Source organism: Merops nubicus, unplaced genomic scaffold (genome assembly GCF_000691845.1).
Source record: "Merops nubicus isolate BGI_N331 unplaced genomic scaffold, ASM69184v1 scaffold2486, whole genome shotgun sequence".
Taxonomy (NCBI): domain Eukaryota; kingdom Metazoa; phylum Chordata; class Aves; order Coraciiformes; family Meropidae; genus Merops; species Merops nubicus.
Window position 1 is genome coordinate 95,059 of NW_008615477.1, and position 26,258 is coordinate 121,316.

The 26,258-nt window shown below is 40.0% G+C and overlaps 1 protein-coding gene across 1 annotated transcript in view; it reads left to right on the forward strand.

Moving 5' to 3' along the window:
- VWDE (von Willebrand factor D and EGF domains) overlaps positions 1-26,258 on the forward strand; it is a gene marked incomplete at both ends in the record, with an annotated part of 124,571 nt that overhangs the window by 88,694 nt on the left and 9,619 nt on the right. Inside the window, 4 exons of the mRNA XM_008942523.1 lie at positions 7,342-7,437; positions 8,223-8,318; positions 11,235-11,330; positions 12,863-12,958. Of these exons, the coding sequence (XP_008940771.1) occupies positions 7,342-7,437; positions 8,223-8,318; positions 11,235-11,330; positions 12,863-12,958 (384 nt within the window). The remainder of the gene's footprint in view (positions 1-7,341; positions 7,438-8,222; positions 8,319-11,234; positions 11,331-12,862; positions 12,959-26,258) is intronic.

The following is a 26,258-nucleotide window of genomic DNA, read 5'->3' on the forward strand; positions in this document are numbered from 1 at the left end:
GCAAGGCTCTGTGGGGATGTAAAGCCCCCAGCAACACTGCAGCCCTCCGAGCTCAGAGCAGTGCTGGGGATATATTACAAAATGAGGAAGGAAAGGTTACTCTAATTCTTGGGGGCTATAATTTTTGCCTGTTTGCACTTTTCTGAAATGCCCCTTCTAAAGCACTTAAGGTTGCTTGGCACAGAAGGTCCTGTGCTCAACCTCTGTTTTATACCTGGAGCTGGAAAGGTACCAAGTAGCTCCTAGTCCTGGGGAGCCCAAAGCAAGTTTGAATGGCCTCCTCTCAAAGACTAGGCCTACGTACGTATGAATATTTATGGCTATGGGCATACAGCTGCTTTGTGTATATTTAGCATGCCCCTCAGTATAGTCCCTAAAACATAAATCTCCCTCTGCCTTTTACTGTCTCACAAGACGAGAGGTTTTCTTCAATTACTGGTATTACTTAACAGGAGGCAGCAAAATCTCCCTAGAGAGTCCTTAGGATGAAATACCTTATTACTAACATCATTCTCTGTCTCGGGGCTTGATGACACGATACACAAACATGCTTTATTTGTCTCTTGTCACTTACTGTGTCACCTGACTCAGTAATCAGTCTGTCTGCTCCCTGCCTCTGCTTCATCCTGAGCCCCTCTGCGCACCTGCAAGCAGCACCTTGGAGCATGGCCAGGAGGATGAAGAACACCCATTGTATCTCCAGCCACTGATGTCCCTTCCCATGTCAGATGCAGCTGATTCACCATGACAGATGAGGTTGAAAGATGAGGCTAATTCCTTGGATTAAGGCCTGTCATAACCTCAGCTATCAGCACCTTACACTGTCATCACGATTGTACCGACTTCCCTCAAAGCAGCAGAACCCCCTAAGAACAGGAGGCAGCCAAATTGAGCAAGTGATCAAAGCTTAGATGAGACCAGCATTTGCAAAATCTTCAGCCTTTGATGCAACATCCGTGGCAAGTGAGCAAAAATGTCAACAGACTCAGACACTACTGATGGTTATCACCATCCTCTTTGATATCCAGCTTCACCGGGATAAAAGAAACAGCCCATTGGTAGCAAGTTTTAATACCTGTGGAGCTTGAGGGGATGTGACCTTTGTTTAATAAGAATGTCTGAAAACACTCTGAGATAATAAATACTTTAGCAAGCAATATTTATTTTTTAACAGAATATATATATTTTTTTTTTCCAGTTATGCAAATTCAAACTCAGGCTTGGAGGACTGACAGGAAAAAACAAGCAGCAATCTGAAAATTAATTTTTCTTCTAAAGTAAATCATACCACATTTTATATCTGTAATATTCTTATCCTTTCTGACAAGCCCTTCAATCTCCCAGCTACGATTTATTTGGAAGTCCTTTCCCTCTACTCTGTCTTCCTGTGTTCAGAATCACAGACTCACATGGAGTCTAGGCTGGAAGAGACCCCTGGGGATCTACAGGTCTAAGCTCTTACCTTTCTTTAGAAGAACATAGCTAGATGTCAGTGTGTTCTGCTCACATTCAAACACCCTAACTGAGATATGTGCAAATGCTCTGAACAATTTCTATTCAGATCTCTCCCATCACCACCAACAACTTTGGCATCTGTAAAAAATGGGACCTTGCTTTGCCCCTCTTGCTTTGGCATAGTAAGAATTACAGATTCCTAATTCTTTTACTTCTGGCAGCAGCTACTTACTCTGCAGATGAGGTGAGATGAAGTAGTTCCTCAAGGCTTTCCTCATCCCTCCCATGCCCTTTCCTACATCTGGCCAGACTTACAGAGCTCTTTCATCTTCCTGCACAAAGGCAGGGTCACCATTTATTAGTGGCCTAAAGTTAAGGCTAGTCTGCTAACCAGGCAAGGCCTTGAAAAACCTCAATTGAGAGTAGTATTTTGGAGATAGCTGGCATCACCTGCACAATAGTGAAAAGCAAACAGGGGAGATAAGGCCTCCTGTAGCCCACTGGATTCTTCTGCACATTCTCTCGTAGAAGATGCTCACTGGTGCTTTAAGGAGTAAACATAGCCAAGAGTTCCTCTGGTGATGAGGGAGGTTACTAAATACCTAATCTCCTCTCTGAGTGCCCTTTTCATGGATATATAGACCATAAACCAAATGCACTTATATGGCACACAGCTAGCAGTTTTACGGGACAGTACCTATCACCTGCCAAAGTGCACTCACTGCAGAAGTGTCATAACACTTAGAGCTTTAAACGTTTCAGCTCAGTATGCCTACCAAATAAAAAAACTAGTACTTGAATAACCCATAACTAGCCCAAAGAGGATTGTTTTCAGAATGATTCCAGCATTTTGTCTAGTGTATTCCAAGTGGCACGTGTAATGCAGCCCTTTGTAACGTTTGAGGCTCATGCTCTGAAACACTTGGTAGTGTTGTTAATCACCTCAGAGCAGTTACTCGTGTCCTGCCTCTGTTCCCCACCCCACAACAGGGACACAGGCCCTCACTTTCAAAGACACTGTATCCACTAGACAGGGAAAAAAAATGCTGTCTGTTCCCTAGGCTCAATTTATTCACCAGGGTCTGTGCATATGGCACTGTCTGAGAGCAGCTGTTGTACTTCGTGAGTGCCCTAAGGTGGAACATGTCCTTTCCATTCGATAACAGGGTTGAAGCTAACAAAAAATTCTGCTCTCGGCATTGTTGTTGTGCTTCCTTCTGAAAGATCTAGACCTGAAGACTGTAGGAAGATAACAATTTAAGACAATTTCTGGTCTTCCTTGGTTGTATTTCTTTAACCCCAAGTTCGTTCAGTAGGGAGTGTCTGATCACTAAAACTGCATGGCTAAAGAATCAAAGACTCCATTCCACAGAACACAATTATTGACAACTATTTTGGTTTGAATTACAGTTAAAAACTGGTGTCTTTCTGGCCTTTTAGTAGTCATAAAAGTTCCTCAGAATTTCTCTGGAAGTTAAAGTCATGCTACTTTAGAAATATTTTCTTAAAAATGTAAACTCAGTAATACTGTGGGATGTTTCATAGGCTTTGCACAGTATTTCCTAAGGGAAGGGGAAGCCTACAACAGTAGTAGTCATACTTCCTGCTCAAGAGCTAAAACCACAGTGCCTTGACATTACAAAACTACTGTTCAGGCCAAGTCATTTTCTAAATAACAGGAAAGATGGAGTAGTTGACAAATTATTATGACCTCAGGATAAACAGTTGGATGAAATGAGGAAAAAAAAAAAAAATTCAGGTAGCTGACATTTGTCTGTTCGTACACTTTTACACCCAACAAGCTCTACCATATCCAACCAAAAGTCCTTCCCCTATCTCCAATAGCTACAAAGAGCTGATATCTGGGAATATATGGGAAAGATATAGAGATACTGTCTAGAACAGTCTCTTAGCAAGTTATGGATCACGTGCTTCAAAAAGCCAAAATGATGCCTTTGAAGTGTACCCTGTTCAACTTTTCCAGGCCACATTTGGCTTTGCAGTTTTCTGTCCTATCCCCCCAAGTCAGATCTTTCCCAAAGACCTAATCTATTCGCTTTTTTTTTTTTTTGTACAAAATCTCTTCCACAACTTTGATTAGCCCTGTCACCTTTTTCTCCACCTTTTCCACTTTTCCCATATCTTTTCTGAGCTGGGGGACCAGCCCTGAACATGGTATTTAAAATGCAGCTCACCATGGATACAGACCATAATAAAGTCTGGCATTTCGTGCTCTGCTCATTTCTTTAGAATTCCTAACGCTTTATTTGCTTTTTTTGACTGCAGAGGAGCACTCAGCTGACATTTGACAAAACAAAATCCATCATTACAACCTAACCAGAACTCTGGACTGCTAGACTATTTAAATATGCATATGAGTTATTTTAATTTCACTAATATGTGCTTTAACCCTGTGCTTTATTTCCTTTATCTGTGCATCCTACATTAAAAAGAAAGGCTTCAGTCTACAACTTTTCAAAAGGAAAACCTGGTGACTTTCTTTTCCATTTTTCCCTCCCCTGTGCCACACATATTCAAACTTCATCTGTACATTTAGGAAATAAGATTAATGCATCTTTGAAAGAGAATGAATAATCTACAAGGATCATATGAAAGGAATCTGAAGGATCAGACTCTGCTCCTTCCAGTGAAGTCTGTCCTGACCTGACTCATTTTCAAATGTTGAAATGGAGCTGCAGGTAATGCTCTCCCACCTCTGAGCCTGGCTTTAGTGGTGCATGCTTACGTGCCAGACAGCCCAGGGAGTTTGCTCACTGTTGAGATGTTAAGCAATAACTCTGACCTGGAAGCCACTTGCTGATTAGGCTATTGAAAATGGAGGAAAGAACACAGCATCTGGTATTCCTGAGTACCCCCAAAGTTATCATCGAGAAACTTATAAAAAGTGCATGATCTCATTTTAATGGAAAAAAGAAGTTTCGGGATATTTCCCAAAAAGCCCTTTACAAAGAAAACAATAATGGACTTCTCCATTTTCACCTCCAGATTTTAAATTATAATCATAAACATACGTACATTTGACAGCAAGATTGACCATTTGCAGCAATGTTTTCCTCTTTACTGTTATTTTATACCATCTAAAACCGCTTAGTGTAAAAACACTGCAATACCTTTGTACAACTTACAAATACTTACAGAAAAAAAATATTCATTCCAGAAGATGAAAGATAGAAGTTTTGGAGGAAAAAAATGACAGAAACAGTATATTTCTATTATGGAGGAAAATGTGTTTTAGGTGAATATCACTCTCACTCTCACATTGCAGCCGGTGTTCAGTTTTTATCTTTTGCTACTTGCTGGTAACAGAAAGGTTTTAAGCATTTTACTATTAAATGTCACCATAAGAACTAAATGTTTTAATGTCCAAAATACCATGTTCTTTCCTGACAGTTCAGATGCATCTCAAAATGTGTGAGGGCCAGATGGAAAGTACTCTATTCAAATGGACACATTCGCTTTAAGTGCTACATACAAAACCCGCTGAAATAAAGAATAATATGTTTGAATGTCACTGTGCTTGGCACAGCACTTAGGCACCTGGAGGCTTTATGCAACCATCATCCTACAGGAAAGGCAATCACATTTCATGTACTTCAAAAATAGCGGTGCATTTTCCTCAGGTTTTGTGTTTTCTGTTTCCATGCAGAGAATATTAACCAATTCTACCTGCTGTTAATTTCTAATTGCAAAGAAATCTGTTTGTAAACAAGCCCTGTGCATACCCAAGCCCAGGAGAAGGGAGATGGCTCAGATGGATGTGTAGGCAAGGGATGGTTTGGTACCCTCCTTTCAAAGCTCTACGCCTCTTGTTGACTTCAGTGAGATTCCAGTGCAAGCCCCTGAATGCAAGTGGTGGCTTATAAATACAGTACTGCAATTGTAAAGGAGTAACAAATTGCTTTGAAAACAGCTTCCAAGTCTTTCCCTTTCTTCCACTTTCCATTTCATCACAGAGAGCTACCTGTTGTTCACCCTAATAGCACAAGACCCTGAGCTGCCAGAGCCTCTGACCTGCTCCAAAAGCTGCTGCCAGTGGCTGAATTAGAAAAACTCTGGGAAAGTTTAATGGTAACTGCTGAATGGGTCAGAATAAAATCTGTCTGGTTATCCAGACAATGGCAACATTTTTTTTTTATTCTGCTTTTCTCACAGATGTACACTTCAAATTTCAGCTAAACACATGCTGAATTGCAAATGTCTAAACCTTATAGCCCATCAAATCAAAACTAAATTTAGTTTAATGACAGTCTCAGCATGTATAGTATGGATCTAAACTATTTCTATCAAGTTTTCTGTTCTCAGCTATGTCAAACCCTGAAGTTATTTTAACGTAGCATTGAAAATGTCACAAACTGTTTGGTAATAGGAAATGTAAATACCGAAGTACCTGAAGAGCAGATCTAATTCCAAATATATTTCCTTAATGTTACTTGTGTCAAAATGGTTTATTTAAAGGTACCTTATTGGAGATTCTCTTTATAACTGCAATTGGAAAATGCATGGTGGCTTTCATTACATTTTTGCATAGCAAAGTTCATACACAATGGACTTATCTGAAGGCTTGGTGATAATCACAAGCAGTGAGGAAGCCTTCAACACATGAACTTTGTTCAAATTATGTGGTGCCACAAGTATTTGTCCTTCATTTAGCTTTCCAATTACACAGTCCATTTTCCACTTTTAAGAACAAAATGTGGTACATTAAGGTTTGGGGTTTTTTTTCCCCCTTCTAACAATACTTAAAATGAATGATGCTGTTTCAGATCTCTTTAGCTTCATTTTGCATTTTCCTTGGAATAACCTTGCTTAGCTTCGTACCCATTATAAAAGACAAAGCTCTGCCAGTAAAGTGTGCCAAAGCACAACATTTTTCTCTGTATTCACTTCCCAAGTGCAAGGAAAGATATTTTTCACTCTGTTAGGTGAGGTGGACTTTTTTTTCCCCTGAAGGCATGAGAGCTAGCTGACACACATGCCTTGCTTTGCTCCTGCACTCAGCACTTCCTCTTCTTTGAGTATCAGTGGTTGTCTTCTACCTTCAGTGGTCTTCTGTTCTGCATCTGACACACAAAACTATCTCTTATTAGAGGGCTACTAATAGAAGTGGTGATGAAATGAGATGCCAGGTATCTACTCTAGATGTTGGGTTTATGAGGCTAAACCTTCCAAGCTCCCTACACAATAAAGCCTCTAGTCTCATAATGATCAGCCTTTAAAAACCAAACAAATATCTTCAGCAAATAGACTATTTCAGGGGCTGCAGGACTTTCCAGCTTAACACAATGCACCCACTCATCCTTTTTCCTCCACAGAATGACTGCATACTGCAATATGTCAAGAAATCATTATCTAACGTGCTGCTTTGTCTGCAGACCTCATGCTACTTATTAAACATTAAGATTGTTGTTTAAATGTTGGTCATTTTGCTGACAAATTCCCATACAGCTCTTCTCTATGCAGCAGAAACAATTCATCTCTGCTTTAATGTAACTTCAGACCTCTTAAAGGCTTACTGAACACGCACAAGGCAAATTGGTAGAAAGGGATGGGCAAGGTCTTTGGTATTAAGCACATTTGTAGTTGATCCATCCTTAGACTTAAAAAATACATACTTAAAAATATGCATGCTCAGAAGTTAAATATGATTATGTTAAAATCATTCCCTTGCAGACATTATATAGCTACCCATTAGTGCTGCATTACTAATGTGATACCTACTTTTATCCTGCAGTGTTTTCCTTAGTAGCTAAATTACTTGTTGGATTAATACAATGGTATGAGAAAGGTAGCAAGAAGTGCTGTGCTCATAACCACACAGAATGTAATCTTTGAACTCTACTTTTTCCTCTCGTTTTACTCTTGCAGTGAGGTGTGATCCACCATGTGAGCATGGAGGAACTTGTCTGTCTCAAAATACTTGTTCTTGTCCTTATGGATTTGTTGGTCCTCGATGTGAAACAAGTATGTATGAACTCGTTCAGGCTTTTCTCCTCATTACATGCTTGAATTAGAAGACAAAAAAAAAAAAGGTCTTTTTATGTTTCTATATTTCCCCTTAAAATTATGACTGAACTCAGCAAGAAAATCAAAGTATAATATATCGAAGTAGTACAGTAGCTAAACTATTTCAGAACATATATTTGCGGGCAGTATAGTTGCATTATGTAAAAATATGCACATCTATATCAATATTTTCTACATAAAAGTGCTTTGGAAAAAAAAATTAAAATAAACGAAAAAAAAAAAGCAAAAACCTCTGTGTTATTTATAGTAACATTTATGAAATCCAAGGTTGTGTGAGTGAATGCAGTAACACTAATTTTTTGAGAAGACAAAAAGATAACCCTACCTATTAGGAGTCACATTATTGTGCAATACACGTTACAAAAGAGGCTCGATATATAGAACATCTGGGAAAAAAATCAGCCTTCAAACCCTTCTATATTAGCTGAATGATGAAACATATGCAGCTTCATTATTTCAGTCTTCGCTGCTTATTTAAATATCAGGTTGCCCTTGACAGGAATATAATTTTATCTCTGAACCAGAGTAGCTGGAATACTTAAAAAGCAAAAAATTTTAGATGCAAGACTTCTAATAGAGAAAGAAAACCAAAGAAAGGGACAGATTCATTCCTCAGTTTACCTCTTGGGCCCACACCATTAATTATTTGCTGTAATAGAGCAACTTTAGGATCTGCGTGAGTGTTGCTGACAAGAGGTTTTGATCCTTTGCATGTTTTCCAGTGGTGTGTAACAGACACTGTCACAACGGTGGGGTCTGTGTGTCCCCAGATGAGTGCAAATGCAGAAATGGATGGAGCAGCCCTTCCTGTGAAACAGGTAAGTGGTTAGCAATGACTGGTCTCTCATCTCTTTTGCTGTCTGATTCCCACCCCACATGGTTCCCACAAGTCAGCAGTCAAACTGGGAGTTGCTTAAAGAATTAAAACATAAGAACAGGCAATCTCATAAAGAACAAAATTTTGAATTTTAATTTTTTTTTTTAAACTCAAAGTTTTTCAGATTTCATCTAAATATTCGTAAGTTTAGATGTGTATCTAAATCTCAGGGTCACATAGAGGAAACCCACAAACAAAACTTTTTTTGTAGTTTTTTATGCTTCTGTGATTCTGGAGTTCATTCTTAGCATGCTCCAAAACAAAACTAAAGCTATTCACCATTTAAGAGGTTACAATCTTACCAGGTAGCTTCTGCAAACGGGAATAATTCTCACTGGGACTTTGGAGATATGTTGATTTACAGTCTCAGCTGCCGTAGACTCAGTCCTGAGTCCTGTCCAGTCCAAACTGGGACTTTCCTGTCCCACCCCCAGGGGCAGAGATGAGGGCAATGCAGCCAACTGCTCCCAACCTGTGCACCTTCCAGTGTTCATTGCCTTTAACCCTACACATTTCTCTCAAGGTACGATGGTGGGGCATGATGGGTTTGGCTTTGGGTGATTTTTAATGGTATGCAGTCAAATCTGGACTTAAAAATGCAGCTCATGGAGACAGGAATAGAATGAGGCCAGTTTAAGTTAGGACAAGAAAATAAGCAAGCAAATGTTGACTTCTGCTGGTAAGTTAGCAGCTCTGTACATTCTTCCAATACTGCGTAGCCTAAGGAGGAAAAGTGAACCCAGAAAGGTAAGCCATCAAAAACTGACTGCTGAAATTTTTGTGGTCCAGTTCTTGGATTCAGTTTTGCCATTCCAAAAGATGGCTTGTGACTCTATGAGACAGAACAAAAGCCAGTTTTCAAGAACATAACCATGTTAAACATCCTGCTGCTGCCAGAATTCACCCTGTTCCTCCTGCCTGCATCATACACTTTCAGAGTGTCTACAAAAGACATCCACAGAAGTTTGTGTGACCAGGGAAAATCCACCTCCATCCATCAGTTCAAAATGACAATGTGAGGGTTGGAACTAAGTAGCTATTTCTAGTCAGACCTCATACTTTTGAACCCTGTTTAGAACAGACACAGCTCAGACCTTCCTCTCAGGGTCCAAGTGCTAAAATCTGGAGTATATATTTTTCCTCCAAAGGCACAGCAACTACAGCACTCACCTGGGACAAGGCATGCAAAATAGTACAATATTAAACAGAGGGAGAACGAGGAGTACCTTAATCAGTGCCAGACCTCAAGGCTACAGAGGCAGTCTGCCTCTGCCATAGTGAATATTAAATGGCTAAGACACCTTCAGCCTACATTACCTTTCCTGGAAGGTGAGAGATGTCATTTTAACCTCCATCTCCTGGAGATTGCTCTTCCTGTAAGTGTTAAAATGACAGAACTGTTGAGGACACATAAATTAACCTAGCATAGACCCACGGTAAATGACTGGGGTTGCCACTAGCTATTCTGGTTCCTATTAGCTCCTCTTTCTTTCTGCCATAGATTGCTCCCTTTGAGTTCTGCAAATTTATTTTGGGGTGGATTTAAACAGGATTATTCCAAAAGGAGGACAAGCAACAGCAGCAGAAGCAGTAATTTCCAGCCCAGAATAACAACAGCAGGATTTGTTTGTCTGCCAATACCTTAGGTGAAGAACTATCTGCTCACCCCTCTAGCACTGTTTTTCGTGCACTATGCAGAGTATTTTGTGGATACTGTTGGAGTTTCCTGCCTCATATAATATGAGTCTGTGTATGAACACAGATGCAGAAACATGAAAAAAAATAGACTTAGAGGACTTCACCAATGGAAATAAAAACACTGACAAAGTGTGGACATCTGTGAACCAGCGATGACAACGAGGCAACTAATCCAAATTCACCATTAGCAATGAAGTCCATTTTGACTTCATATCTGATTGCTGCTTAGTCAGAAAAACCTCTCATCTAGACTACAATTTCACTTTTTCTCTCTTGCCAAATTAACATTTATTTCTCCTTTAGTTCATCTGAAACATTTTAGCAACCCTTTATTTATTTAAGCTTAAATGTATTTAATTCATTTAATAGGCTATTCTGTAAGATACTGAAAGACAAAGGGAATAGGAGGAAAAAGACTGTTTTAAAGTGTCACTCTGCTTTATAATAAAAACTTTATCAGATTCCTTATTCTTCGCACACTTCCCAACTAAGCTAATTTGCAATTCTAATACTTTCTTTTTGAACAGTCAGGTACTTGCTGCATAGAAATATGCAAGACAGCTTTTAATTCCTAATGCCTGTTCTATCAGCCACAGTAATAACAGATAAATAAAGAGGCAGAGGGAGCTCAGCCAGTGGCTTTGTTGCTGATGCATGAGCCAATATGTTGTGGGAACCAGCATTTCAATGAGGCAGAACAAACGGAGGGTTTGTGGTGCACACCTATTGGACTCCACAGAAATGCCACGATGCTCTGCTGAACTCAGACAAAGCAGCAAATGGTTAACAGCTCATCTCCAGGTTATCCAGGCTGTGTCCAAGCTATGTTTTACTGCCTTGAGATCATGTTTGGTGAGGATACTAGAGCGGAAGCAAATGAACTGTGCAAATCAAAGGAAGATATCAGAAATAAACTATGAAATTATATCTTATTTCAGCCCCCAAGCTGTGTTAGAACAACACTGAAACACTCCCACTGTGCTGACAATGAATAAATGCCACGGCACAACTGACCAGCAAGGACTGTGTGACATTTATCACAATATTTCTAGATATGTTTCTCCTAATGACATGTTCAGCAGCAAAAGACCACCTGTTCAAAAAAAAAAAAAATCTAAATTCTAAGAGATTCACAGATTTCTCTTATATTCACATACAGCTGTGTGCAATCCCGTGTGCTTGAATGGAGGAGTCTGTGTACGGCCAAATATGTGTACATGTCCTTCTGGTTTCTATGGGCCACAGTGCCAGAGAGGTAAGAAAGTTCTATTTATCATCTTGATAAAGGATCCAGGCTTCAAATATAAACAGCAGCTTATATCATTACCTGCTCCCACATGAAGTATATCCAGAGACTTTCCTTGTCATAACTCCCTGTGTGCTCCTTGGATGCTACAGTCTGTCATAAATCCACATTATATTGTTCTTAATGGTATTGTGAAGGAGTAAGCACTTATTTATGATGGCATGAATGATAGCTAAACAATTAATCTAATATGATCTGAAGTCAGGATATCACTAATTAGTAATTATTCAATTAAATGTTTAAGCATGGTTCTACTTTGTTCATTTTACATACTCTGTGGTATGTACTATACTCTATTTCAGAGCCAGATAATTTATCTCCAAATTGGGTTCACAATATCACCTACTTGAATCCCTGCTTAAGGTTTGGATCAGATACATCTCTGCCTGTCACAGAGCACAACCTGATTTTGAACCCTTGTCCTAAAGGGGAAAACTCTAAACTGAAGTATCTGGGGCTTCTTGCTCACTTTGTGTTGCAGAAGTCAAACTAATGAATACTTCAACTACCCATTAGCTCAGGGAGAACAGACAGGAGAGAGGAACTTATGTTGAGGGCTCAAATAGCAGAAAAAAAAAAAAAAGCCCTTTGCTTATACCACTTGCTTTTCAATTTTTGAGCATGGCTCTAAGAAGTGAACTGAACCTGGGAATGTAAATACACTCTTATTACCAAACGGGGACTATTTCAGTAGTAAAAGTTCTTTTCTCTTTCTCCCTCTCTTTTGTTTCCTTGGAGTTCACAGATTAATGCAGTCCCAATGCCTATTTTTGCAGGTGATCTGCACACAAAAATCTAATTGCAAATGGAGCTGGCTGGAAACTTTTTGTGATGCTTAGGGTGAAGGAGAGAGAGAAAATTATACAGATTGTCTAATTTGATGACCTTTCTCTTGAGGGTCAACATGGGTGGTGATTTTCAACATGTAGGTGAATTGGAATAATTAACCTTAAGTGTGATGGTTTAGACAGAATTAAATCTTAAAAATAAATATCTTCATTTGTGGGATAGGGAAGTAATATGGGGAGATAAGGGGATGGATGGTGAAGAAAAGCACAGCCCTTCCTTCTGCTTCATTGAGAAAGGGGAAAGAAATAGCACCAAAACCAAGTCAGCAAATATCAAACACTGATCTATATTTCAAGGGCAGAAGCCCTTTAAGAAGACTTTAGTTATAGAGTTACAAACAGAAGAGATTCTCAGGAAGATTCTGACTACTTAGCTGCAGGTATCTAAAAGAGACCTTTAGGTGCTAGGAGTCATGTCCCACATTCTTTCCACAAACAAGAGAGAGTCAGGATGTCCAGCAAAGCATCTGCCCGAATCACCCTTTGGAGAGACATCTTCTCTACCCTGACTAAAGAAAACAGTCCCTGCAGATTGATCTCCTCACACAGACACCTAAACAAGGAGCCTGTATTTAGACAGTGTTGATCCCCTGTGAGATTTCAGTGCACCAACTTTTGCTTTCCTTTCACCAGCTGTTTGCATCCCCCCTTGTAAGAACGGTGGTCACTGTGTTCGAACCAACGTGTGCTCCTGTACCGAGGGCTACACTGGAAGGAGGTGTCAGAAAAGTGAGTTACAGACTTTGCTTTCCAAGGTTCTCTGACTCACACACAGTTTTTCTCCTTTTTGTGCATGTTCAGCAGAGTATTTAGTCTGGATTTATGGTGTGATCTCCTATATTTCTACCAGAGTACATATAGCACCACGTAATGTCTAAAACCAACTTGTTAATTAGAACAGCATTGAGTCAGTCAGTGTTGGGAGTAGAATGTTTTGCTAGAATCTTCTCTAAATATTTCATTCTGAATGGGTAGCACTTGCGTTTGGAGGTGAATTAATTATTTTGCATTAAAGATTTTTCAGGGAAAAAATTGAAGCCAAAGGCAGAGCAGCTGACTGAGATCCTTCAAAATATTAGATCATCATATTTCTAGCTTAATTAAGACAGTTAGTTAATAACACTTCAGCCTTGCCTTTGTTCTTGTCACTGAAAAGTCCCTCTTCACCTTAGCATTGGTATTCATATTCAATTCTTCTATTCTTCTGGGGAAACAGGTTATTTGGGCACTTTTACAGACTCTATTGCTCCACAATATCTGTCACCCAGGGAGTTTAGGATATGTATGTGAAAACTTTTTTTTTCCCCTTTCTTTTTTTTTTTTTTTTGTTATTATTGCTTAACCATTTTTAAATTGGCAAAAGGGGAGATGTGAAAACAACCATTCTTGACAGGAAGAATCTGTACATTTCCAGAGCACTTTATGTCTCTCACACACAGAGAAAAAAAGAAAAAAAGCCAGTAAAAAATTCCTTCTGGCAAGAAAAGCCCTCTCAATGCCCACACTACAGCTCTCCCCTCCTTCCGCGGGGAGAGTCACGATGCACCGTTCTGCCTGGCTGCAAAGTACACAATTGAATACTCTGTTCTGGCAGGAACAAGCTGGAGGGAAGAAAGGAGGAAAAAAACCCCTTATGTTTGGCATCTTGTTTTTGAAGTTAGAGAACATTAGAAAAGTGCTGTTTCCAGCTTTAAACATACTACCACAGCTCCAGACTGATGAAAGGAAAAAGAGGCGATCATGACTGCAGTCTAGCAAAGCATGCCTCTGTATTCTCCAACTGCTACCAACACACAGCGAGTTCCTTCCACTTTCAGAAAGTTTGTGAGGTTCTGTTGCCCATCTTGGTGTAATTTTTTTGCAAAAAAGCTTTCTGATACGATGAAAATATTTTTGTTCTGCCCAATCACAGCCTCCATTCTACTTCAACAACCGCTTTGTGGTCTGTTTTGTTTAGCCTAGTGTTATAAAAGCTGAAACTCTAAAGGACTTGTCTGTAATGAATGAAGAGAAACATGATTAAGTAGAAGGCAAATACTACTATTTGCTTACTCTTTCTAGCCACTGTTAACTGTTAAAAAATCATAGAATGGTTTGGGTTGGAAGGGACCTCAAAGTTCATATAGTTCCAACCCCCATGCTGAGAGCAAAGACACCTTCCACTAGATTAGGAAGCTCAAAGTCCCATCCAACCTGGCCCTGAACACTACCAGGGCTTGTGCATCCATAACCTCTCTGGACAGCCTGTTTCCACCCTCACAGTAAAGAATTTCTACCTAATACCTAAATATACCCTCCTTCAGTTTGAAGCCATTACCCTTCAACCCTATTGCTATACTCCCTGATAAAAAGGTCCCTCCTTTCTTGCTTAAAATCAACTGCACATGAGACAAGTATCATGATCCACAGAAAGAAGTTATTCACAAGCTTTTCATAATAAGCAATTGCTGTTAGAGCTGTATGTCTTTTCATTGGTGTCACATGAAATAGCTTAGGATCCAGATTTCTCCACTCCTCTGCAACAAAGGACTGTAGGACACATGACAGAAGTCAGTCTCAGCTGACCTCTGCAAACCTTCCCCCAAAAACTTAAGGGAAAAAACTAGTGCCCCCATCAGTTAGAGGCTGATTTCAGTCCCATACATCTCAGAGTTCAAATGGAAAAGGCATTTCATACCTTTTTTTTAGGCATGATTTTATATCATTTTCAATCTGACATTGACTGACCTAATGGGTGGCTGAGCTGATGTTACGTGGCATGCACTTAAAGGCTAGGAGTATTTACACAGACGTGTTCATCACTCAGCTACACACAGACAAACAAAAAGGTGCAAAGTAAATCCCCTGCAGGAAGAAGTTCCACTGGCCCCTTTTCTTAAATAAAATTGTATACAAGTACCATGATATCCATTTTTTGTTCCAAAAAGAGCTAATATGACATATAACTCATTCTGTCTTGCTTGTAGTGTCACTAGCAGTATATGTATTTACACATTTTTCAAATTTTTTATAATCCTCTGGCTGCTTAGGCTATTGACTCTGCAGGGGTGAGAGCTCCCCATGGGCTGTGTGCCTGAGTGCTCAGAAACCCATCTGGGAGATGATGTGTACAATCCTTCTGCTGACCTTCCTGGGAAGGGTGTGGCTAGAAGGAACCAGAAAAAAAAAGCCCAAAAGACTTCTACTTTATAGAGAGAGCTTTCTCTGGATTTGAGTATGTTTTCTGTTTGCCTCTAAGGACCTCATGTAGCTCAGCTGTTCCCCAAGCTGCACAGGATATTACAGCTTGCACAGGGTTGTGATAGCCTTGCACAAAGAGTAAGGAAAAGAAATACATACATGACAATAGTAACACTATAATCAGATGGAAAGTTTACTGGCAGTTTAATACTGCCAGAGCTCCCATTTGCAAAGCACCACCACGATGCACTGCATTGTCAGAGGAACTGCCAGAGGTGAACCTCTGGCCCAAATCATAGCTTAGTGGTGTCTAACCTGTTGCTGCCAGGTTCCCCGTGTTGAGAAATGCACATCTGGCTTAAACAAAATGAGAAATGTGGCAATTCTTACAAAAACAATTTCTTGTGTGGGGGTTTTATCGTTATTTTGATTGGTTTTTGCTCTCTGAATATGAATTTGCAGTGTCCTTAAGTCCTTTTACAGATCTAGTACAGTTTCAAAAACCTCTGACAGCAGATCAGCTTTACTATGTACTTAGACTCAGCCTCTAATCTTGGAAATTTTAGGTGGTTTTATTACCTGCCTAATAAAACCTATCAAGATAGAGTGAGTAAACTTAAGACTTAGAAAGACAAATCTGAGTAAGTTTCCCATCCATGTATTATATGAGTCACATCCCTGATCTTTAGTTGTGAAAATATTTGTGGCTGTGGCTTTGGGAAATTTCCCATGAACCATAACAACTGAGAAATAGTCTTTTCAGAACCAGTGATCTGAACAAAAATATTACCTTCCCAAACCTGCTGTGAACGCTTGAAATTGGCAGTGTCTTCAATTTTTTAATTTATATAGAGCAGCACACCATTTTTGTGCACTTATCTCTGAAACCTGCTAATAATGGCATGAATTAGATCAGAAAACTTTTAGATTTCAGCTTTAACATGCTCTGGCACAGTCGGCACAAGAGGAAAATTCCCTGCCCCACACAACCCTGACTACAGGAGGGATGCTACAGTTTGTAGGCTTATGGTACCATAACACACTTCTGGATGACCCCTTTGATGGAGGTACATGAAGTCAGAGAAGTCAGAAGCACTTGGATGCCCATACTGGAGATAATTTTCACATTAGGGCTGTTCCTGCTGTGTGAACCCAAGTGGTTTTTTTAACACAAATGGAAGTAGCAGACGATCAAGTGGGACATACATTTGTCCTTGTGATGAGTCAACATAATAAGAATAATAATAGTTGTGGGTGTCTGTTTCTCCAGTAACTAACACTCAAAAGTACTTCCTTCATCTTAATATCATTAAAAGGCAACTTAATATCCATAACTGAAATAACTGAATAAAGAATATGCATACTCTAAACCAGTTGCATACTTGTCATGACACCAGCTTTATGAAGTTGTTTTTAGGTAGCAATACTGTTTAAAGGCAAAGATAAAAGTCAAATCAGTTTCTTGGTCACTTACCCCTTGGATATTTTGGCACTGTTTTCACTGCTTTTAGACACTTCTTTTTCCTTCTTAATATCTCACCTGAATGAACAGAGAAACAAAAGCTTTTGTTTGCTTTTGGCAGCTTCAGAGTCTCAACTGAAGGAGATAATTAAAACTAAAACCCATGGCAGCCAATCAAAGACAGGTTATTTCTACACTGAATCCAAATACGCTATTGGTTTATTTTAAATATCCAGCCACATGCCTTAGGATTTTCAATTCCATCCCTGTACAGTCTGGCATTTCTAGCGCTCTGTTCCTGACGGCCAAAAACCGTGCAGGATAGAGTGGTTGCGCCACACCTTTGCCATTCAGGTTCACTTAGTGTGAGGAGAAAGTCATTCAGCCTGAAAACTTGTGTTTTGTAAGTAAATAAAAACCATCTTTAAAAAAACCCATGTAAATCAGTGAGGTCTGATTGGCTGGCAGGTGAAATATAAGGCTTTGCCTGGTATGTTTACTGGAAAAATAACTGCCTGGTGATTATGCAAACGAGACACCCACACCCAGGATAGGAGGGTGTCAGAGCTGACAGTGAAATGTGTGGTTATGCCTCAGCAATTGTACAACCTTGTATCCTCACTTGCTACGTGTTGTTTTCAGTATAATCAGTCTTGTTGAGCAGAAAGAGGCAAATGCTGCCAGTACCTCAAAATAAAATATATTTCTGAATCAACTTTTCATCAAACACACACATTGCACGTCAGTACTAAAGAAAAGCTCTTTGCACATGGTTTTAAATTCCTTTTTTTTTAAAAAATTCATAGCTGTAACAATCGTTTAAGCCTCAAGTTCATGAGACTTTAAAACAGCACTGACAGTGATTTCTACTACAACCTTACAAAAATTATAAACAAAAAATATAGATTAGATTTCATTTGTTTACTACATGTATTTTCATAGGAGTGCTTTGCAAACAACTCTTTAAAAAGGAAAGCCAATAAAAACTGAGTTTTCTTATGAAGGGTCGAAGGGAAGAGAAAGGGAGAAAAGAGAAATTCATGGGACTGCACATTTACCCCTTCTCTGCTGCTGTCTGCTTCTGGTGAGCTCACCTCTGAACAAAAAGGCAAACCACAGCTCCCTCTGGAGCTCATCAGCAAGCAAAGGTCACAGGAGAACAGTGCTGAACATCCTCCTCCTCCTCCCTTCTCCAGAACACCAAGCCGACCTCCAGGCTGACCTTGGCCTCTCTGTCTGCACCCTTCCTTGCTGCTGCTCGTCTGGCAGCCGGAGAGCTGGAGTTTACAGAGGGCTTAAAACCGAGACCGTGCTCCTGCAAGCATCTATTTTATCGTGTGGGGCCAGATCCTGCCCACCTTGTATCACATCTATCATCGCACTGACATCAGGACTGTGCAGATTGGAGCTCAAAGTTAGTAGATAACTATTTCTCCATTTCAGGAATTCCCGCAGGCAGGATTTATAGCTGATACACAGCACACTCTACAACTCATGCTCACTCTTCCAGCTCTGCTTGCTCCCCTTCCCTCCCCCTCCCTTTTCCTTCCCAGTACCAGGAGGACTTTACTTGCATGAGAGCTAGAGGCAAACTAATTGGAAATGTGAACACTGGGTTTCAAAGGCAGCTTTTTGCTAGGCAATGTCACACTATGAAAGTCACTGATTCCCCATATTCCAGCCTCCCCATGTTATGTTTCTGTAGATTATTGCCTTGCCAGCTGCATAAGCAAGACGTTTTACTGCTCAACAAATGAGAATTCCACAAAGTTATCATCCTGACAACAGATGATGTGTTCTCTGGAATATCTTCACTGAGTAGGCAGATTGAGTCAAGCTATCCAAAACCAGCCAGTTTGCAACCCAGGCGTCCAGCATAACCTCCCACACAACTAAGAAGGAACAATCCACGTACCTCATCTAAATGGATGGAGTGATCATTAGCACCAGACTTACCTTTCATACTTCAAGGATGTGCTCAAAGGCAATAGCTGTTTGTCCAGGACTTCTGGCCAATGTCCTTATTTCCAGTAAACATCTGCTTATCGTAGAGATGTGTGTAACTTACTGCTAAAAGCATTAGTTCTTTGACAGAAGTAGAAGGATTGGCAAGTTGGCTTGTTGACTGGATGATGGAGTCTGGAGACAAAGGAAATGGAAACACTGGTCTCAGTTCTGACTTGTTTTTCCAGCCCATGCAACAAGATAGTTTCATACTAGATGTCATCTTCATTCTTTGGGTAGAAAATAAAAAGTAAGAAAAAAACCCCAGGGCTACTACTGTCTTTCCCATTCAGATGAACATAAAATGATCCAGGCATCTTGCCTGGGGGCAACGGAAAGAGCTCTGACTTCCTCAAGAAAGTGAAAGAGCCAAATGTGCGACAGTCACTCAAGCTACAACCTGCTTTGTGGTCTCATCTCAGAGAACTGATCCTCTCTGCTCACACTGAGTAAGGATTACTGACAAAACCATTAGCTGGCTTTTCTTGAAAGTGGCATTTTGTTCATATATACATAGCTGGCGTATTTATTTAAATAAGGTTTTTGAGCACATAAATTTATTTTCCAGGAAGAGAACAAGAATATATCTGGGTAAAATGGAATAGATGGCCTAAATAAGGCCAAAAGCCTTATTCAATTTTTATTCATTCCATAATCAAAACATTCACAGACTACAGCATGAATTTTAGTAGATTAAAAAAAATAATCTAAAAGACTGGATTTTGAGCCACTATTTCTTTACTTGTATCTTTAAGGCACAAAAGATGTTTCAGATCTGCTGCTGTATGTTAATGTGTACTTAACTAATAGAGACTCTTAAGTTACTGCATTTCTCTTTGCAGTGGGCTTCCGTGTGAGGATAAGCGTTCTCTTCCACTAAACAACACTTTGGGGGGCCTATTTTTAATTAAAATATTTTTTAAGTGTCTCTTTAAAAAGAGGCATGGGATCTACCACTTGAAAAGCCCAGAGGATGGACAATTCTGGAGATTAATGTCTATCCACGAAAAGACACTGGCAAGACAATCCTCTCCAGCATCAATTCCCAAGTAAGCCTTAGCTTACTTCCTAAGACAGATAATAATGGGATGAATATCAGATTAGTGCCGTGCCAATGCAGACAACACTCCTCTTCTGAAACCCTGGTGGGGCTTCCACCTGAGGTCCTCATTTTTTGGCTGGACCACAATGGCCTGTGGCTGGTCGTCTTAACACCTTCAAACTGTCTCCTGTGCCACTGCATTTCTCTTCAGTTACTCTGCCTGAATCTCCCTTTTTCTCTGTATAGAGGAAAATAAACCAAACTGCATCAAGCACAGGCGAAGGCTTAGCTCGCTCAGTGCAATGAAAACGTGCCTAAATGGCAGGTTATACTGCAAGCACAGAAGCTGCAAAAACAATCAGCAGAGGAAAACAATGTATGTGACAATCCTCTTTCACTACTTATTCAGGCATGACAAGAAAGCAGCTCAACAAAACAATTTATACATATGCTGCAATGGTTCACCGACCTAATAAAACACTGAGCATTCTTCATTGAAGAGAAAATGTTACCAAATCCAAGACCCTAACAAGATGGGAATATAAGCTGTGCTGGGAGTATGCTTTACAATTCCCCATATTAATTATATACTAAGAGTTGCAAAGATGAGAATAAAATACAGCTATAGTCTCTTTCAAATTAATAGTGGTGCAATCAGGTTGAGACCAATCAGTAAATGAGAAAAAGGTTTGGTTAATGATCTCAAAATCTGACAGTTCCTAGCAGAATACCCCACAAATACATAAATATGCATCAGCACATGCTTACTTTGTTTATAGTGGTTTTCATTCTGAAAGACACTGAAATACTTTGCAGCTATGTGAATATCAAATCATTGTAAGTCTCGAAAGAGTTTCAGCTGACAAGAGACAATAGGCAAAATGAAGATCAGGAGACCCAGAGGAGGAAGCATTTCAGTCTGAGGAGAGTGGGGACTCCCTGCCTGTACAGGAGTGACAATCCGGTTTCCACAGCTTCATGAAGTTTAAGAGTCTTTCCTACCACACACTACCAGGGAATCTTCTGGAGGTACAGATGGAGCAATTCAGATCCTCCTTACCTGACAGCAAACATCAGAGAGCAACGTGACAGCAAACAGGAATGCAGCACGTGACACACCAACAGAGATTAGTCAAGCATCTCCGTAGCTTTGCCATACAGTATTAATTATTTTCCCCATTTTTCCTGAACAAATACCTAAATTAGATTTATTTCCTGCTTGAATGTCTCTAAAATGCCCATAGGTATATCAGAGTACACATCAGAATGAAGACTAAACATAATTAGGCAAAGCACTGGCATTGCACTGCTATCTATACGGTCTACAATTTTTCAGACTATTTTTGCTTCTGAAATGTGTGCTAGGTCATGCAAACTAATTCATATTGCTGGAGCCGTGTGGTAAAGTGAATCTATTATAAATGCAAACTGTCACCACACCCATCACAATTACATTTACAGCTCCCTCTGTGTCTTGTAGTAATTTGTTCTCCCGCACTGCATCCCTCAGAGGTTTCTACTAGATTATTTTTACTATTCAGAAAGGTAATTTATTGAAGAAGTGCTTTGCATCTCTGTCAGAGATATGTGAAGCAAGAAATAGGGATGAGCAAACCTCAAAATGATTGGTAGCTTGATATGGATAAGGAACCAAATCTTAGAAGAACATTGCACAAAACCTGCGAATGATTTTATTACCTGACAAGTATCCCTTCTTTTTAAAATATAATTGTGGCTATAATTATCAACATTCAGCGGATCACACATCCAAGGTTACTCTGATAGAGCTTGAAGATAGTTATTTCTTTATTTACAAATTCACATCAACATAGATGAGGAATTTCAGAGAAAAATCAAGCTCTGGAACAACATATGTGCCTAAAACTCAACACGGGCAAAACTAGTTCCTCACTGCCCTTGGAAGCAGAAAAAACGGGACTAGAAATTGCCTGTGTCCCAAATCCATAACATGTTTTTCAGAGCTGTGTGCATTTGGGACCTTCACAGCAGCAGATATATTGGTACATCCATCTCGCTAATGATCTGTTGAGCATCAGTTATACCCTCTAAAGGGGAGAATGACATATTTTACCTCGACTAGTTCCTGCTAGTGTCAGTGTAGAATCCAAACAATGGTGTCCTTTGTTAGAAATACCCTTTTTTGGTCAGAACACACCCATTTTCTGATTCATTTTTTCAAAGGATTAAGATCATTTGGTAGGATCAAATCTTTATTTGGAGCCTAGAAGCATCTGACTGATTGTTTCCTCATTGCAGTGGGGCCAATGCTTCATTCGAGCAGTGCTGCTGGGATGCAGACTGCACCCAGAGAGATGGGGAACCTTCTTTCTGGGCAATCAATCGAATCCTGTTATTCTGTGAAACTGCTGACCTGACCTTCCAGTTCTTGTCCTGTGAAAAAGGTCAGCAACATCCCTAGCTTTTAAGACAGCAGTCTCATGATTGTGCTGTTCCTGGCACAGAGCTTCTCCCTTGGTTTTGTGTTTTATCAATAGGTGATGTATATTACCTATAAACATTGGAGAAGGATTAGAAGTGCCAGCTTGAACACAAAACCCACTGCTTCCATATCTATTGGCTTCATTATTGTTCTCAGCTTGAGTTCTGTCACCTGTATTTTCCTGACAAGACCTGTGGGTGTTATTTTTAAGTGTCCCATGCTCTGTGTCCTTAGCGTGTCGTTTCTCCCCAGCTACAGCTCTTTGCTTTTGAGAATGTCACACCAAATCAAGATAACCTCTAAGCAGAACGCAGCAAACGAACATTAAAACAACATGCACACATACAAAACCCAAAACTGCAACTGATCGAGCTTCCTGCTCCCCAGAAGAGCAACAGAGAGAGAAAATGCAAATATGAATTAGACCCACAGAGAAGTCAGCCCAAAACCAACACTAGCCAGGAATAAAAGCAGTGCCTGTGTATCAAACATAAACAACAGCACAGGGATGGTGACTTAAAGGATACGTTGAAGTCTATATGCACCAGTAGGTGTTCTCCTGGCCACATTTCTCTGTTCTTTGTCAGTAAAGCTGTAGCCTGATGCATCACCTTAGCTGGCCCACCCAGATGTTACTGCTTGAGGCTATTTTCTCTCTTCCATCCAAAGGCAGAACGCATCCAGAAGCAGGTCAATTTTCTCAGCTTCTACAGGGCATAAGGAAAAAAAAATAAAAAAGAGAAAAGAAAAGTTGTCTTGAGAACTACATCTTCTAATCAGCAGTGCAGCAGGACGCACTGTCTCCTCATCAGCAGCATGGCTCAGGATACGTGATGACAGGCAATTTTTGATTCAGAAATAATCTGTGCAGTCTGTCAGGAAAGGACATGGGTGTTCAAGGCGTATTCCTGAAACATTGCAGAGGATCCCTTTCTGCTTAGGTTTTAGAAGCCTGGTTTAATATTGCCTCTGTTTTGACTTATATGAGGGTGGTGATGGAGACTGTCTTATCTCAATGAAAATACAAGCTTTTTACTATTTATTATCTTCTAATTCTAGTGAGAAAAGGTGTAATGGGGTAGTTGCATCAAAAGGTGCCTTGGGTTCAGCTTAAAAATGTTTTATCAGCACATCCACAGAAGCACTGAGAGGCTGAAGGAAATGTCTGGCTTCTTTTAATCTGTAAATTAACCAACCACTGCTGGCTAATACTGTGATTGTTTGTTAGAACAAGACATTACTCTTGGTTGCTTCTAGTACGTGCAGTCCAGTAAAGCTTGCCTAGTGCTTAACTGTGCCTCCAGCCCATTTTGGCTTTGCACAGGGACATGATCCTTAATACTGTGTATGTTTTAGGGAAACTGTTACTGTAAATCAGTGGCAAGAAGGGCAGGCAAAGGAAGACATTGGAACTGCAGGTGTCCCTCACTGATGCGACTTACACAAGGACCTACTTGACTTGACAACATTTAAGGTGTTGGTTGGGGGATTTTTTAGAATTTTAGTAATGTCTGGAAATATTTCTTTTTGCAGGAAAAATTCTTCCCTTTGGCTGACAAAGCAGGAGGTCTGACTATGGTAAAGATGTTAGGGCTGAACAGTTGAACTATGGAGCTCTGTGGAGGTTCATAGAAAGGTTTCAAGAAGCACTTCACTGGGTCAAGTCAACCTAGAAGGGATAAGCTATGAACAGGGTCACAGGAAATTGTAAGTGATTGTAAGGTCAAAATGCATTAAAGCCATCAGAGAGAAAGGGCTGCTGCATGAAAGAGAAAACTTAGCAACTCATGAATGTCTTTCAGCCCACAGAACTGCAGACATTTTGTATGGTGCTCTGTGCAACACCTCTGTTTTATCTTAACACCTGCAGCTGCTTGTTACCTTATCAAAATCACTCCTCCCCTGAAAATCAGCGTGTAATCGTGCTTTTCTTTAACCTCCTTTATCACCTTCGGCACAGTTTACATTATCTAACCTACCAGTTTTGGAAAACTTGAGATTATGGAAGTCCTTTCTAGTTTTAAGCAGTGGCCTTATAGCATTGTGACCCATTACAGGACTGAGCAGCTCTATTGCATATGAAATTCTGTGCTTCTGTTCTTACTGAGGAGCATGGAAATGCCAATGGTGACAGCAAGGGGATCAAGGCTCTGGTGATATTTGCTGACTAGCCTGGAAGCTTGCAACATGGATGTGCTGATAGTACAGGACTCTCCTACCCACAGTGATATATCCAAGCAAACCACAAAGAAAAGACACAAATATGTTTCTATCCATGTCATTAGGGCTGGTCCCCAAAGGCTGGTGGAAAACCTATCAAATGACTGTTGTCTTTAGGTCAAGATGCCAGGTCTCTTATAAAGGGAGGGGAAAAAAAGAAATATGAGCCTTTTCAAAGTCATGCCAGTGCCTGGGAGGATTGCAATAACACGATTTACTCTCCTCATGTCTGATAATTTATTTAGTTTTCCTTTGAGAGGCTGTAACATTTTTGTTTGCTATTTTGAAATTGGAGCTTCTCCACAGAGGCCAAGGAGAGGGACTAGGAAGGATCCAAACTAGTTATCATCAACAAATGTTGAAGTCTGCCTGATGGGTATTGAGATGGAATTGTGTTTAAGAAAGTTAAAGAAAGGGAGAACAAGGTGGAGATGTCAAACAGAAAAAGGGGAGAGATAACACTGCATTCATTTATATAAAGGTGCTGGTGAATTCCCTAGCAAGAAGAGAAAAGTTAAGGGCAGGCAGTCAAAAGTGACCCTCTAGTTCAGAAAAGGTGAGTACTTCCCTTAGTTTGCTTTTGAGTTGAACTCCTTTGGAGTTATCATCAAAGTAAGAGATGCCATAAGCAATAAACAATAAAGGGACTTCATGCTATGTTTTCATAGTGACTTGTTCATTTGTATGGCAGCTGAACAGGTAGATACCAAATTGAAAGTCAGTTTGAACCAATAAGTTTTATGCAGACCAAGACTGGACCTCACCTGTTGCTTAAAGTTTTGCTGAATTACAATGCACATTGTTCAAGGACTATTTTTTAAGGGGCGGTGGGAAGATATTGTCCAAGTTTCATACAATCATAAACTCAAATTCTGACATTTTGAGATGATTTGGGGATAGCAGTTTAGCACTGGGGACACTGTGGTCCACGAATATCACAAAGCATAATGTCATTTGAAATCTGGAACCAAATTTTATGGTTTGAGGTCATCTTTTCTAAATTCTGAATATCTGAGCTGCTTTATAATTGAAACTAGAAGTCAAATACAACACAACATAAGATTGTAGGGCAGAAATCCATTACTGGAGAGGCAAGACCGAAAGGGAGCAAAAAAGGAAGAGAGAAAATGAAAGATTAAATTATTTCAGGGTTATGGTTGCTGTGACACTTTGAACTCATCTAGGTTTTAAGTAGCAGTTGAAGCACTTTTTGACACCTCAGCAAGAACTGTAGATCCCTGTTAGCCTTAGTACACAGAGGCCAAGATTACAGCATGGATCAGGAGAGGCAGAGAAAGGAGGAAAAAGAGGATGACAGTTTAAAGGCTTGGATCCAAGCAGCCCTTATAAGCATGGGTAAGGCTGACCTGCCTGGGGGCAGGTCACTATGCTGAGGGATCCAGGAGGCTTGGCACAGAGCAAAATGCAAATCTAGCATCCACTCAAAAGCAGCAACGTAGTACTAAAACCTGCCAGCACAGCAGCATCTGCACCAAAGGAATAGACCAGGACACAAAAAGCCACAAAAGCAATATTTCAATACATCAGAGGAATAATTAGGGAATCCAAATCTACCTATCTAAAAATGCCTGATCATACCTAAGAGAGGAACTAAATATTATTCCTCCCATGAAATAACAGTTGCTGTATTTTTCCATAC